This window comes from Tenrec ecaudatus, chromosome 4 (genome assembly GCF_050624435.1).
Source record: "Tenrec ecaudatus isolate mTenEca1 chromosome 4, mTenEca1.hap1, whole genome shotgun sequence".
NCBI classification, from domain to species: Eukaryota; Metazoa; Chordata; class Mammalia; order Afrosoricida; family Tenrecidae; genus Tenrec; species Tenrec ecaudatus.
This window is the reverse complement of record NC_134533.1, coordinates 117,363,605-117,379,024: the sequence shown is the minus strand read 5'-3', so window position 1 is coordinate 117,379,024 and position 15,420 is coordinate 117,363,605. Positions and strand designations below refer to the sequence as shown.

Below are 15,420 nucleotides of genomic sequence, written 5' to 3'. Positions count from 1 at the left end.
TCCATACATTCCCGGCCCATTCTCAAAGCATTTGCTCTCCACTTAAGCCCTTTGCATCAGGTCCTCTTTTTTTTTCCCCTCCCTCCCCGCTCTCCCCTCCCTCATGTGCCCTTGGTAATTTATACATCCTTATTTTGTCATATCTTGCCCTATCTGGAGTCTCCCCCGCCCCTTCCCTGCCGTCCCTCTCCCAGGGAGGAGGTCACATGTGGATCCTTGTAATCAGTTTCCCCTTTCCAACCCACCCACCCTACACTCTCCCAGCATCGCCCCTCACACCCTTGGTCCTGAAGGTATCATCCACCCTGGATTCCCTGTGCCTCCAGCCCTCATATGTACCAGTGTACAACCTCTGCCCTATCCAGCCCTGCAAGGTAGAATTCAGATCATGGTAGTTGGGGGGAGGAAGCATCCAGGATCTGGGGGAAAGCTGTGTTCTTCATCGATACTACCTCACACCCTGATTGACCCATCTCCTCTCCTAAACCCCTCTATGAGGGGATCTCCATTGGCCGACACTTGGGCCTTGGGTCTCCACTTCCCCTTCAATATGGTATATATATACATATATATACACACACATATATATACATATACACACATATATCTTTTTTTTTCCGCATGATGCCTTATACCTGGTCCCTTTGGCACCTCGTGATCACACTGGCCGGTGTGCTTCTTCCATGTGGGCTTTTTTGCTTCTGAGCTAGATGGCCGCTTGTTCACCTTCAAGCCTTTAAGACGCCAGACACTATCTTTTTTGATAGCCGGGCACCATCAGCTTTCTTCACCACATTTGCTTATGTACCCATTTGTCTTCAGCGATCCTATCATGGAGGTGTGCAGCCAATGATATGATTTTTTGTTCTTTGATGCCTGATAACTGATCTCTTCGGGACCACTCGATCACACAGGCTGGTGTGTTCTTCCATGTGAACTTTGTTGCTTCTGAGCTAGATGGCCGCTTGTTTATCTTCAAGCCTTTAAGACCCCAGTCACTATCTCTTTTGATGGCCGGGCACCATCAGCTTTCTTCACCACATTTACTTGTTCACCCACTTTGGCTTCAGCAGTTGTGTCGGGAGAGTGAGCATCATAGAGTTCCAATTTAATAAAATAAAGTATTCATGCATTGAGGGAGTGTTTGAGTAGAGGCCCAAGGTCCTTCCGCCACCTTAATACTTGACCTATAAATATATACACATAGATCTATTTCCCCATCCTCATATATATATTTGCATGTACATGTCTTTGTCTAGACCTCCATAAATGCCCTTTGACTCCTAGCTCTTTCCTCCATCTCCCTTGACTTTCCTCCTGCCCCACTACCATGCTCCGTCACAACCTGGGCTAGAGTATACCTCTTCTCTAAGCAACCTTACCCTTGATCATTCCCCACCAGGCCTGCCACTCCCCCCTCTCTACCATTTGGGGTCCCATGTTGTTCCCTTATCCCTGTGTTTGTTAACACCACTTCCTTATCCCCCCACCCCCCCACCCCACGTCCCCCCGGAACTGTCGGTCCCGTTGTTTTTCCTCCAGATAGTTCATCCAGCCTGTCCTATTCAGACAGACCTGTGGAGACACTAACATGCACGAAAACAAGACAGAGGAAAACAAAGCAACAGTATACAACCAGACAAAAAAACAACAAAAACAAACCACTGACAAAGAACAGGACAAAACAGTTCATAAGAGAAAAGCTTGTAGTTAGTTCAGGGATTGTTTGCTGGCCCTTAGGAGCGTTTTCCAGTCCAGTCTGTTGGGGCACCACGCCCTGGCCCCAAAGTCCACTTTCAGCATTCCCTGGGGACCTTGCCACTCCATTCCCTTGCTGTTCCGCTGCACTCCCCCAGTGATTTGCCTCGGTGTGGTGGGATCAGGTCAGGTGCAATTCCCACACTGTGTCTCTGGTGCAGTCTCCTTTATTGCCCTTAGTCACTGATTGGCATCATTTCTCATAGTGGGGCCAGCCATGTTGTTCTCTCTGGACTGGCTGCTCTACTCAGGAGCATCATCCTCACGGCCTGGTGGGCCAGTCTGTGTTCCTCTGTCCTCCTGCCCCTTCATCTGCTCCCGTGTGCTCTGATCAGATATGTCCATCTCCTGGAGCTGCAGAGTCAATGTCGTCCTTTGGAACAAATTCTTTTCGGGGGAGGGGCAGGAATCCACTTAATTTATGGTGCTGGGGCCAGCCTCCCAGACCTCTCCACTGGTTCCTGACTCCACGCCGGGATATTGCATTCACACCTTGCGGCACTGGGTTAAAGTCTGGTCCCACTTTCCCTGTGGAGATATAAACAATACCCTCCCCTTGGGTGGATTAGTGCCCCATGCCCCCACTCCCCTTTTCTTCTTTATATTCATCCTTTTGTTTTCCTTCCCCCCCCTCCTCCACCATTGTCTACCATGTGCATCCCTGGTTTTGGTCTGGTCTCTGCCATACTACACAGTCTTCACCCCACAAATATTTGTATACTGTAGCTTTTCCCCTGGGTCTATATTTTATCTTCACACAAGATTTCTTTAAAAAAATTTTTTACACAAGATTTCTAATCGAGACTGTCTAGAAGTCGATAATGGATAGAATCAATGTCTACTGGATAAATAAAATAAATCTACATGGATTTCCACCGAACTTTCATATTGCTCCGGATAGCTGGGAATTGGACTCATTAACACGGTAGCTGCCCTAAGAGCAACGCGAGTTTGAATGCGGGTCCACTCGCAAGTGTGACAATAATGCATCTCCCTCCTTGTCTTTCCAGTGAATTGTGTTGAGCAGTAAAAGTCATCTGTCAGTGTCCCGGCATGTTTTCCACCTTGCTTAGTGCTGTAGACCTTGAAGAACACCATAGAACCCATATCAAGACTCATGAGCCATGCTGGAAGTGTGCCCAAGGGGCAAAGAAAAGGCACGACGCTGCGAGAAAAAGTTGAATTGCTTGAAAGGCTGCACAGGTTGAGGGCCACAGGTGCCGGTGCCCACCATTTCCAGATGAATGAATCCAGGGTAAAAAGAGGACATCTGCAAAGTTATCACTGAGGTGACATGAAAACTGTGCGTTTGGTGAAATACCTTTTTATCTCAATGAAAATGCAGCTTTTATGTGGGTGCAGTATGTAATACGTGACATACAAAAACATGTTAACTGTTTATCTATCAGTAAGGCTTTTGATAGGAGCCCTGGTGGTAGGGTGGTTACGCATTGGGCTGTGATCCTCATGGTCGGGAGTTTGAAACCACCAGCCTCTCTGCTGGAGAAAGACGGGCCTTTCTACTGCTGTACAGTCTTGGAAACCCACAAGGGGGTGGGGGGTCACCAGGAGTCAGCATCTACTTGATGCCAGTGAGTTTGGTATGGCTATTAGTAGTGTTTTTTGAGTAAAAAACTAGACAGAATTTTCAGCTTTGTGGTTGGGACTGAGGGGTGGCTGATCCAGGGTCAATGGCATACTTAGTTTGAAGACTCCTTCTGAAGGGTGTCAGCCACCCTTCCAGTCGGTAGTCTGGCATCCCCATTGTAAAAGACACAACTGCCAGATTTGAGGTCTCCAGAAAAGAAATGGGAGTCGAGAAACTGAACGTTCATTGCATTTGAAGTACACTCTGTCTCTTCCTGGCTTTCCTCGAACATTGGGTGATTCCTGGAGACTATGCTAAGTGTGGAGTGCCTTTCCAGCTCTTTTCTGGAAGGAAGGGGCACATCCTGGCACTTCACTTCAAGCACTCTGATAACTCCCATCCTTCCCCAACCAGAAGGAGACACAAATCCTAGTTGCACTAATTTGATCATCATGTTCATGGTAATAGGAATTTTATACCCAAGCAGGGAGGTCCTGAGCTGGTTGCTCCTAAAATAGCTACAACCCCAAAGACGGAGGCACAGAATGGCTTGATTGATCCTGCAAAATCTCCCATGTCTCTCTGAACACTAGCTGCAGGGCATCCAACTCCAATATCTATCAGGGTGAAGGAATTTCTGGAATACAGTCAGATGACCAAGAACAGTATACATCCATAAAAATAAATTCAGCACGTTCCTAATGCTTCCCCACCCCCCTCCACTATCATGATCCCATTCTACCTTAGAAATCTGGCTAGACCAGAGGATGTACACTGGTACAGATAGGAACGGGAGACACAGGGAATCCAGGGCGGATGATCCCTTCAGGACATCCCTTCAGGTGAGAATGGCGATGCCGGGAGGGTGGAGGGAGGGTGGTTTGGAAAGGGGGAACCGATTACAAGGATCTACATGTGACCTCCTCCCTGGGGGATAGACAACAGAAGGGGGCCAGTGCAAGATGTGACAAAATAATTTATAAATTGTCAAGGGTTTGTGAGGGACGGGAGTGGGGAGGAGGTGAAAATGAGGGGCTGATGCCAGGGGCTTAAGTTGAGAACAAATATTTTGAGAATGGTGAGTGCAACGAATATACAAATGTGCTTTACACGATTGATGTATGTATGCAGTGAGATAAGAGTTGTATGAGCCCCTAATAAAACGATTAAAACATAATAAATTCAGCACTCCCTTATCGACTGTTGCATAAATTCCCGAGAAGCCTGGAGCCGCCTCCGTTGTCCGGCCAAAGCCAGCCACCGCCTCTCCCTCGAAAATGACAGAATGGCAGGTGTGCGAACCGGCCCAGGTGTGGCTCTGGAACGGAGCCATGTTCCTACGGCACCTGCGGATCGCCGGCCCCCGGCCCGCGTCACTTCCGCTGTCACCTGTGTCGTCGCCGGGAGCCGTGCGGCAGGTGTGCGAGCACCTGGGCAGCCGCCGGGATGCCGGGGAGGCGAGCGGCCGCGCGCCGGGGCTGCGGGCTGTGCCCGCTGCTGGGCGCCCTGCTCCTGCAGGGTGAGTGCGGCGCCGGCGGCCCACTTCCGGCCGCGCTCCGGGGAACATGGTCGCTTTTCCGGTTCCGCGGGGGCGGGGGCGGGGGCGTCCCTGCGAGCCCCCGGTCCGCGTCCGGGAAGGCGGGAGGCGGGAGGCGGGGGCGCGGGCCCGCCGAGGGGAGCGGCGGGCGGGGAGGCGAGCTGGACCCGGGCTCGCGGCGGGCCCTCGCGGAGGGGCGGCCAGGTGCGGGAGGCGGCCAGGTGCGGGAGGCGGCCAGGTGCGGGAGGCGGCCACGACGGGCCTTGCCCACGGCGCGCAGCAGACGCGGTGGCCTGGTGGTTACGCGGTGGGCTGCGAACCCCGAGGCCAACAGTTTGAAGCCGCCGGTCGCCCTGCAGGAGGCTGAGGAGGCTCTCCACTCTCGGGGTGCAGTCCCCAATGCCACAGGGGCAGGGCTGCCCTGGGATTCCCGCGAGCCAGAGGGGCCCCGCGGGGCGGCCAGTCTGGTTTTTGTAGCAGGGTCGCCGTGGCTTCCAGTTCACCCCATGGCTGTAGATTGGTTTTGGCTTTAGGCCCTAATTTCCAAAGATCCGCGCCAGTGCCCAAGAAGTGGTCTCAGAAATCTTGAACGAGAGAATCTTGACTGTTGGTATTTTGATGATGGAACAGTGAAAGAAATCATGGGCTAGAGGAGAGGCGTGGTGGGATTTCATTTTAATAGACCAGAGTTTGTGGGTGAACAAGCAACTCCTTTAGTGTTTCTGGTGACTTTAAGCAAAGGCTTGGATGTACAGACTTTCAAACGGGGGGCTGATTTGCCCAGGGAACTTGAACAATGAAGTAAATTTGATAAGTGAAAATCAGTCCTGTGAAAATTTTAATCTGAGCACAGAAATTCAATGTCTGGACTTTTTACTTTCATTGGATTTTCAAACTTCAGACATTGAAACCCAATCGTGCTCCCTTCATTTTGGGGAGCGATTGTTTTGTGGGTGTTGTGTGTTGTCTCCCAGGGCAATGCGATAGTGGTCAGAACTACATAGCACACTGCTAGCTAGTGTTAGAGTCAGCAACTCCTGGTGCTTCTTGTGGGTGACAGGGATTTCCGAAAGAGACCTTTAACAATTTCAGGTGCCCTGAGTCTTTACAGCTAGGACTGGGAAACTTTTATTTATTTATCCGGCTAATAGACATGCTGCCAGCACACTCCCTGGCCCATCCCAGCAGCCTGCATCATCACAAATGGGCAGTTTTCCATCTACTGCTTTACAAGAGTATTTCGATGGTATTTAGGCTAGCCTATCAGTCCACATGCATAATCTTGTTCTGCATCTCACACATTGCGCGCGCACACACACACACACACACACACACACACACACTGACTCTAACTCATAGTGACCTTAGAGGACAATTAAAACGACCCCTATGGGTTTCTGAGGTTATCATTTTCTGGATCAGAAAGCCTCATCTTTCTCCTGTGGAGCAGCTGGTGGTTTAGAACGGCCGACCTTTCAGTTAGCAGCCTAATATGTAATCCACTATCCCATCAGTGCTCCTTACACACACACACACACACACACACATACACACACACGAAATGCTCCTATATTGCCCTACTGGGTGGATGGGTGGGTGAGAGGGAATCTAGAAATGGTGCCATTTTATATTGAGGGGCAAATTTCAAATATAGCAAAACAGATCATTCGTATTAGAAGTTAATTTTCTGATATCACTTATTAAAGTGAGGTGTCTTTTACTTTCAATAATAGTTTTGAGATTTACGTCACATACTGCACTATGTATTGGTTTTAATTATATTCACCAAGTATTTCAAATATTACCATTGAATTTTAGAACATTTTCATAACCCTAACGTAGAACCCATGAACACTCAAGCCTCATCTCATCCTCCGACAGCCTCTGCCAACCACTAATCTACGTTTGGTGTGCGTGGACACGCCGATTCTGGCTCACACATCAGTGGCTCCTTTGTGACTGGCTTCCCTCCCTGAGTGTGCTCTCAAGGCTCCTCCATTCCTGGGCCTTCCTTTTGCTGGGGGTCTACTGAGGGGCAGACTTGGGGTTCGTGACAGCGTGTTTGCTCGTTCTCTTCACAGGTTGACATGCTAAGTCATTCGCTGGTGTGACTTCTCCATCTTACATCTGCTGCTCCCCTGGCAGGTGTTAGTGCGTGCCAGCAGTAAACAGACAGGGCACCCTAGGCTGATCACACGTTTCCACCTTCCAGCTAGCGGGGCATGTAAATGAAGGTCACCCTGTTTATTTCCTTTTCTCCATGGGAAAAATCACATCACACAATCACACAGTGGAAGCTCCGTGCCATGGAGTCAGTGCCAACCCAGTGTAGAACTGCCCCCCCGGGTGCCCAAGACAGTGTAGAGCTGCCCCCAGGGTGCCCAGGACAATGTAGAACTTGCCCACAGGGTATCCAACCCAGTGTAGAACTGTCCCCCCCCCCGGTGTTCAAGACAGTGTACTGGGTGTCCAAGACTGTGCTGATCTGTACAGAAGCGACTGCCACATCTTTCTTCCACACAGCAGCTGCTGGGGTCAAACGTTCCACCTGACCTTCGGATTCCTTTGATACATACATGACTTTTGCTGAAATGATTTTTTTCATTTTCCTCTTAAATGAAATAATCATTTTGCTAATTTTTAGGAATATTTCTATGATGGGCTGTATTGTTTTTGCCTTTTTTTTCCTGGGAAGAACACTTTTTCACTTAGACGAAACGGCAAATCCCTGTATGGACACTCGATCCTAGACAACAAGAAAAATTCTAAATGAGTCTATTGTTGCCATTTTCTTTCTTTTGTGAGTGGAGGAGACAAACTGGCACTACTGAGGTTTCTACTTTTAATTGCAGTGTAATGCATATACAGCAAGAGGCACGCATGTATATCAGAAGTAGACAGCTCAGTGAGCTGCAGAAACAAGAACACACCTGGGTAAGCAGCCAGTACCCAAATCAGAACAGACTGTCACCGGTGTCCCTGGAGCTTTTCTGACGCTACTTCCCAGTCCTGGCCTCTCCACTCTGAGAGGAACCTGCATCCCGACTTCTAGCCGTATAGATTAGCTCAGCAAGGGCCTTCTCCTTTTCCAACAGCTTTATTGGCGCTTCAGTAGTTCAGTCATTCCCACAATCAATTTTAGGACATTTTCTTCTTCCTTGTCCTCCTTCATGTAATTATTATTTTTTAAATTGTGACAAAAATATACACAAAACATTCTTCAGTTCAAGTACTTTTACAAGTATAATTTAGGATCATTGACTATACTCTCCGTGTTGTAGAACTTTTCCAATCACCATTAACATAAACCCAATGCCCTCTAAGCAAAAACTCTTACTTCTTCCCCCCTGGTAACCACTGGTCAACCTTTGGTTTCTTCTTCTTTTTTAAAAGCAGTTTTATTGATGTATTATTCACATTTCATACACTTCCATAGTTAAATCACTTTTAAAAAGCGTTGCATATACATCATCACAATCAATTCTAGTGCTCCCTCCTAATTCATTGCTTGCTCCTCACTCCCCCTCCCCCTTCCCCCTCCCTGTCCCTGCTAAAGCATCAGTTATAGCCTCTGTGTGTCCACTCCTTCTGTGCTTCATAAACTGGGAACCCTCACAGAAACAATACAAAACCAAACCAAAATGGAACAGAGAGAGGAAAATATAAAGATAAAAATAAAGAGTAAGAAAGAAAAGACCACCAACAATATTTTAAAAGCCAGAGAAGAACTTTCTCTCATGGAAGAAGCAAGAAATATTTGAGCCTAGAGCAAATTCAGGTTGGGTCTAGAGGGAGGTAAACTGACCAAATATCTTATTATACCATGGTTTGATCCACCCCAATCAAGTTTACAATGATCACTGTCTGATAGTAAAGCCGCTCGAGTCCCCAGTTGATAGTCGAGCACCATCTGCTTTCTTCGCCACCCTGCTGTATCACCCTTCAGCGATCTCTTTATGAAGGACAGCATGATGAGAACTAGGATTTATTTTCCTATACTTACACAGTTACGATCCACTCCACCAGTGTTTATGTATCAATGAAGTCAGTGACACCAGCTATTAATAGTTCCTGATAAAATTATACCTGTGAATTTGGAGTCCAACAGTATTAACAAGGAAGGAGTGTTAGCGTCATTAATGATGTACTTAACTATGATCCAGTCACCAAAACCACTCAGAACTTGTCTTTTTAATGCTTATTTTATCAATAGAAAAAGATGTTGGTTTGATTCAGTTCAATACATAGTACAAAGTATTCATGGTATATACTAGGTTGATCAGTGGTTCTCAATCATCCTAATGCTGCGACCCTTTAATACAGTTCCTCGCGTGGTGGTGACCCCCCAACCATAAAATTATTTTCATTGCTATTTCATGACTGTAATTTTGCTATTGTTATGAATTGGGTGACCTCCTGTGAAAGGGTTGTTTGACAGCCCCCCCAAAGAGGTCGGGACCCACAGGTTGAGAACTGCAGGTTTAGATCAACTCAGGGCCCATTGATGAAGACAGATAAGTCAATAAATGGTTTTATAATTTGATATTGAGAAAGAGATGCACTAGACATTATGAGTACATAGAGGAAGTGCCCTTAATCTGCCATTGAGACACAGGGAATGCCAAAGTTAAATCTTGAAAGTGGAATAAGAATTACCACCACCAACTGCTCTGAAAGGAATCACATCAGGAAGTCCTGATAGAGTGGGAGAAAATTGTGGAACAAAACTCAAGATCATAAACCAGACTAAGTTTACTGGCTAAAAGACTGTGGAACCCCCGAGCCTTAGTCACCCTTCAGGTGTGCAAATAAACTCCTCCCCACGCTCAAATCTCAGCTTAGCCATAGACAGGTCTATAAGGGGACCAAAGTCGGGAGGTATGCAAACCTTAGAATAGTCACCCACTTGAGATCAAAGGAGCAGCCTTTATCCAAAGCCAAAGTTTAGAAGGGTTAGGAAAGAAGGAGGATTGGAAATGGAAAGCACAGGGAGGAAGTCGGGTAAGTGTTATGACATTGTAGGGATTGCAATGAATGACATGGAAGAAAATGTGTATGGGTTGTTGAATGGAAAACCAATCAGCTCTGTAAGCCTTCATCCGACTCAGTAAAATGTTGAATGAAAAACATTAATTAGAAGTAGGGGGTAAGGAAAATTCACATGGAGACTAGCATAAGCAGGAATGGAGGCATTAAACAAGATTCCCCAGCAAGTTATCAGAAATTCACTGATTAGCTTAGATCACATGTTGGGGCCAGATGGTGTGTGCTTATGTCAGCTCTCTTAAGAGCCGATTATGCACCTCTCTTCCAAACTGGACATTCATCTTCATCTTCGTGACTTGAAATTAGCAACAGGGGGAGTAGTTACACCTCAGACATGTCAAGCCTTTCATTATTGTTAATTTTATTAGTAGCTCTTTATTAGCACACCACTGGATATAGTGATTGGTTTAAGCCCATTGGGTCACCCCTAGAGCTAGAAGTAGGATCGGTTGCTAATGACTCTCCTTTGATCTTTCTACCATATCCAGTCATTTCCCTTATCTGCTCTCTACTTCCTGGATTGCTCACCTAAAGACTATTATCCAGGACTCTCTTCCTTAGCATGGTGGTATGGGAGCCCTACTGGCCTGATGGCATCGTGGCTCCACATTGGGCTGTTAACTGCAAGGTCAGCACTTTGAAACCACCAGCCGCTCCATGGGAGAAAGATGAGGCTTTCTACTCCTGTAAAGAATCATAGCCTTGGAAACCCACAGGGCCAGTTCTACCCTGTCCTATCGGGTCACTGTGAGTGAGAATCGACTTGATGGCAGTGGGGTTGGTTTGGATTGGAGTGGCATCGTAGGTTATGTGTTGGGCTGCTAATGAAAAGGTTAGCAGTTGAGAACCACCCTCTGCTCCCTGGGAGAAAGATGAAATTCTTTTCTAGCAAAGAGTTACAGCCTTGGAAATCCACAGTGGGCAGTTCTACCTTCTTTGAATGCTCAGGGAGCATGTTATCAATGCCATTAGTAAGGGAAACCTGTTGCTGTTGAGTTGGTTCCATTGTAGAGCAACCCTGTTGGACAGAGCAGAACTGCCCATAGGGTTTTGAAGGTTATAATCCCTGCAGAATCAGACTGCTACATCTTTCTCCCACGGGGTGGTTGGTGAGTTCGAACCACTGACCATTTGGTTAGCAGCTGAGCATTTTAACCACTGTGCCACCAGGGATATGATTATGGCATGTTAGTGGTTATTCAATTTATAAAAATGGATAGGATTGTCCAAGGGAGACATACTGAATAAGAACCACTGAGAGCAGAACTCTAAGGAACATCAAGGTTTAAGGTGTTTGGAACTGTCAGATGCGGGGTTTATGTGTGTGCTCGCCAATGCTGTGGCGAGGTGATTGGTTGGTGGGAGACTATTGGGACTGGTTTCTACCTCTAGCCCAAATCTCTTCTTCGCTCTCAGCCAGCGGCCAGCAACATTTCTCGCAAGAGGCTAGAGTGCAAGTGTGTCTGGCTTTGTGGGCTACACAGTCGGCCACAACCACGCAACTCTGTGGAAGCAGAGCAAAAGCAGCTGTTGACAATATATAAAGGAATATATGTGACTGTGTTCTAATAAAGCAGCCGTGGTGGCATAGTGAGTTACATGTTGGACTGCTAACTGTAAGGTCAGCAGTTAGAGTCCACCAGCCGCTCAGTGGGAGAAAGATGAGACATTCTACTCCTGTAAAGAGTTACAGTCTTGGAAACCCATGAGGGCAGTTCTGCTCTGTCCTACCACGTCACTATGAGTTGGAATCAACTCAATGGCAGTGAGTAAGTGGGTGTGGTCAAATAAAACTTTATTTACACAAAGATGCTGAGGGTGGAGTTTGGCCAGTATTTTTCCAATCCCTGCCCCCAACTAATTGCCCATATGACATTACTCCAAGGGCTTCGCAAAGGCATCTTCCAGAGCTAAAACCCACCACCGTGGGGTCAATTCCGACTGCTGGCAATCCTAAAGGACAGAGCAGCACTTTCTGATAAGGTTCCCAAGGGTGTCAATCTTTGTGGAGGCAGACTGACTTATCTTTCTCCAGCAGAGTGACAGGCAAGTTTGAACCGCTGACCTTTGGGCTGGCAGTGAGCACTTTAACCACTGTGTCACCAGGACTTCTTCAAAGCAACTTTAAAACTCATCCAGAATCCAACTTATGTTCTTCCTTGCCAAACCTGATACTTCTCTAGTCTTCCCTGTCTTGGTGGGTGTTATTGCCAAATCAGAAACCTGGGAGTGACCTGCTACTTCCTTTCCCCTAACCTTCCACAGCCAAACGATCACCAATTCTTGTTGATTTTGCCTGGCAACTGTTGTTGTCTGCCTAGGTCTCTCCCCCGACTCACTGACTGTGATGGTAGCTGACTAGGTAATCCTCCTGCAGGAACTATTGACTACACTTAAGTGTCCTCCAGTGGGCTTTTAAAATCGCAAATTCCATCACATCTCTTATCACTCAGTGCCACATGTAAAGTATCTCCCATGACATCTCTTTACTTAGGGGCATGTACCCGCATCGCTAAGGCCCGTCATGGTCGTCTCCTATTTACCTCCCAGCCACATCTTACCTACTCTCCCTCCCATGCTCTGGGTTACAGTCATATATCACCTTCCTTTCAGTTCCTTGACTGACTGCGCTTCCTCCGGGCACAGGGCCTTTGCAGATGTCTTTCCTTTACCTGCACTGCATTCCCTCATCTCACCTTGTTATTTTTCTTCATAACCCAGCTCAAAGGTCCCTCTTTTTTCCTGGGAAACTTTTACTAAACACTGCCCCTTCTCCACCACCACCAGGTAAAAGTCTTGTGAGCACTTTGACTTCCCTTCACAGCACTAATCAGGACTCGTAGCAACACGGGCACTTCATGATTATTTACTGTGTGAAGCGTCCACTGTGTTTTAAGCTCTAAGGCAAGCTTGCATTACTTTTTCATATAATCCAAACTCTAGGGGATGACACAAACAGATGCTTAAACACCATGTGTTTGAAGAATGGGTGAATGACTGAGAGTACTGTCATGAAAGCCCTTGGCTAGAGAAGCTCGAGGCAAATAACTAGTCACAGGCAAGACAGAGCAGGCCTCTTAGGATTTTCATCTATTGGAGTCTACAGGGTAAAGACATACGGTGGCCCTTCCTGGGAATGGTGACATCAAGATCGCATTGGATTTAGAAATGAAGGGCAGTTGCAGATGCCTCTTTCACAAAAGTTTGACTTAGGAAAAAGGGCAGTAGTTGGTAGCTGGAATAGAGTTGTAGGGTCAAGGAAAGGCTATTATTATTTTTGAGGGTAGTGAGACTTTGACTCACTTGCTTGGGACAGACCATCAGGAAAGACCAGTTAGTTGCCTCATGGTTGGTAAAGTGGAAGGTCGGCACAAGTGAAGGCCCTGGTTAGCTGGACTGACGCTGTGGCTGAATCATGACCATGAAGACTGTATAGCAACGGGCAACACTTTATCTTATACATGAGTCCACTCTGAGTGGACATAACAGCAAGCAACAATAACAGCATATTGATAAGGGAAGGGGATGTGGGAGAGGGTTGATCATTCACTCATTTTCACCTCTCAGCTTCCAAGTCTGGATCTTGAATGATGAGTCAAGATTGCTTCAGGTTGATGGCACTAATCGAGGGCTTTTGGGGACCATGGCCCTTCCAACAGTATTTGCAAAGGCGCAGAAGCGTGAAGTGACAAAGAGGATACCATGGAAGAACGAGAACTCATCCTCACCGTTGGGATGGGTCAGACATTTTAGAGAGGCGAGCTCAGTCCTGGTGTCGTCCTTTTGAAACGTATGTGAACAGCCAGATTGTCTGGAGAGTACAAGCAGGCAGAGAACGAGGCAGTGGAATTGATGACTCACCACTTGCTCAATAGAGAAGGTGGTGCGTGTGGGCAGAACCGAAGAGGAAGCAGCAGGGATGAAGAAACTAATAAATAGCACTTACGTCTGGGCCAGGGAGGCTCTCGTGGTTGTGCATATTTTAATTCATTTAATCCTCACAGCACCTTCTGAAGGAAGTGCTATTACTGTTGTCTCCATGGGTGTGTGTGTGAGTGTGTGTGTAAAAACCAGACCAGACAGAAATAAGGAACTCCTGAAGTCACAGAGCCAGCTAGTGTGGGAAGGCTGGAATTTGAACCCAGACCTTCTGGTTAGTAGTCTGGATTCTCAATCAAAATGTGAAGCTATTGGTTTTGTACGCATCCTCCATCTAGGTCTGTACACTTCTGAAGCCCACGTTTCCCTCCCTCTAGCCCCTTCCCCAAAGAATTCTACACTCTTTATGAGACCCCCTTCACAACAGCAGTTTGGGCATCCTGGAGGGACCCCTGCTGAGTTCCTTTCCAAGGCTCTCTGAATTTAGGGTGAAAAAGAAGTCCGAAGGGACAAGAGCAGTGCTGAGGATGGACGGGGTCAGATTTCCCAGGGGGATCCTCCCAGGAAAGCCCTTGCTCTCTGTAAGAGGGGAACAGGTACACTGTGCTGGTGGTGGAGGAGGGGGGAGGCGATCCTCAGCGAAGCTCTCGGGCATTTCCCCCTTGGCCCTCACCAACACAGTTTTTTCTTAATAACCCCCAGGGTTGTCCTGTGTCTTTCTAGAAAACATGTCAAGACTACCCTTCAGCTCCCTTTCAGAGTTGAGCCCCCTACCGTGAATTTCACTGCCCAGCAGGCCCTGGCGGGGATTGCTGTTTTGCTTGGACCTTTGTTGGAAGACTGAGTGAGGTGTACCACTGAGAGAACTTGGCTGCAGCCACGCACGGATCGCAGGGACACACTCCAACACGCTTTGCTTGGACTACACGCACGCACACGTGACCTAGCAATCCTTTTGCACTTACCCTCACAGGAGATGGTTGTGGAAGGAGGACCCCTCTCGGGTTTGAGCACAAGCCCTTTCCCACATGGTAGAATGCATTCAGTTGTTCTGTTTCCTCCTCAAGATTGTCCTTTTCAGTGATGCGGGACTCACTAACCAGCTTTAAGATGGGGGTGGGGTGTCGGAGCGAGATAGGCTCTTGGAACAATTATATACAGTTCTCTGAAAATCAGGTCCTGTGGTTATTTCCCATTTTGCTGGTAGTTGGGGCCACGGCAGCTTCCGGTGTCACTTACGCTGCTCTTGGGGGAAGCCTTTCGACCATCAAGGCTGCTATATATCTGGAATGGGTGGGTGGGACCAGGGGAGGGGGCTTTTACATGCGTGAAGGCAGACAAACATGTTTGTACTTAATTTTACTAGAGGCCAGACTCTGGGAAGATGCTGGTGTGGCCATGGCGTCAGTGCTGAGTCAGAGCACACCCTGCGGGTTTCCGAGACTGTCAGTGTTTACGGGAGTAGAAAGCCCAGTCTTTCTCCTGAGGAGCTGCTAGTGGCTTCCAACTGCCGACCATGAGGATCGCAGCCCAATGCCTAACCACTACACCCTGGGGCTCCAGAGTCTGACCCAAATTAGCATCCTATGATTTAAGACTGCAGAGTGATAAA

At 47.6% G+C, this 15,420-nt stretch overlaps 1 protein-coding gene across 1 annotated transcript in view; it reads left to right on the top strand.

Annotated features, from left to right (window-relative positions):
• Nucleotides 1–4,737: 4,737 nt before the first annotated feature.
• The window catches only part of MPZL3 (myelin protein zero like 3), a 28,301-nt gene continuing 17,618 nt past the window's right edge, over nucleotides 4,738–15,420 (top strand). Inside the window, exon 1 of the mRNA XM_075546657.1 lies at nucleotides 4,738–4,865. Within this exon, the coding sequence (XP_075402772.1) occupies nucleotides 4,793–4,865 (73 nt within the window). The 5' untranslated portion in view covers nucleotides 4,738–4,792. The remainder of the gene's footprint in view (nucleotides 4,866–15,420) is intronic.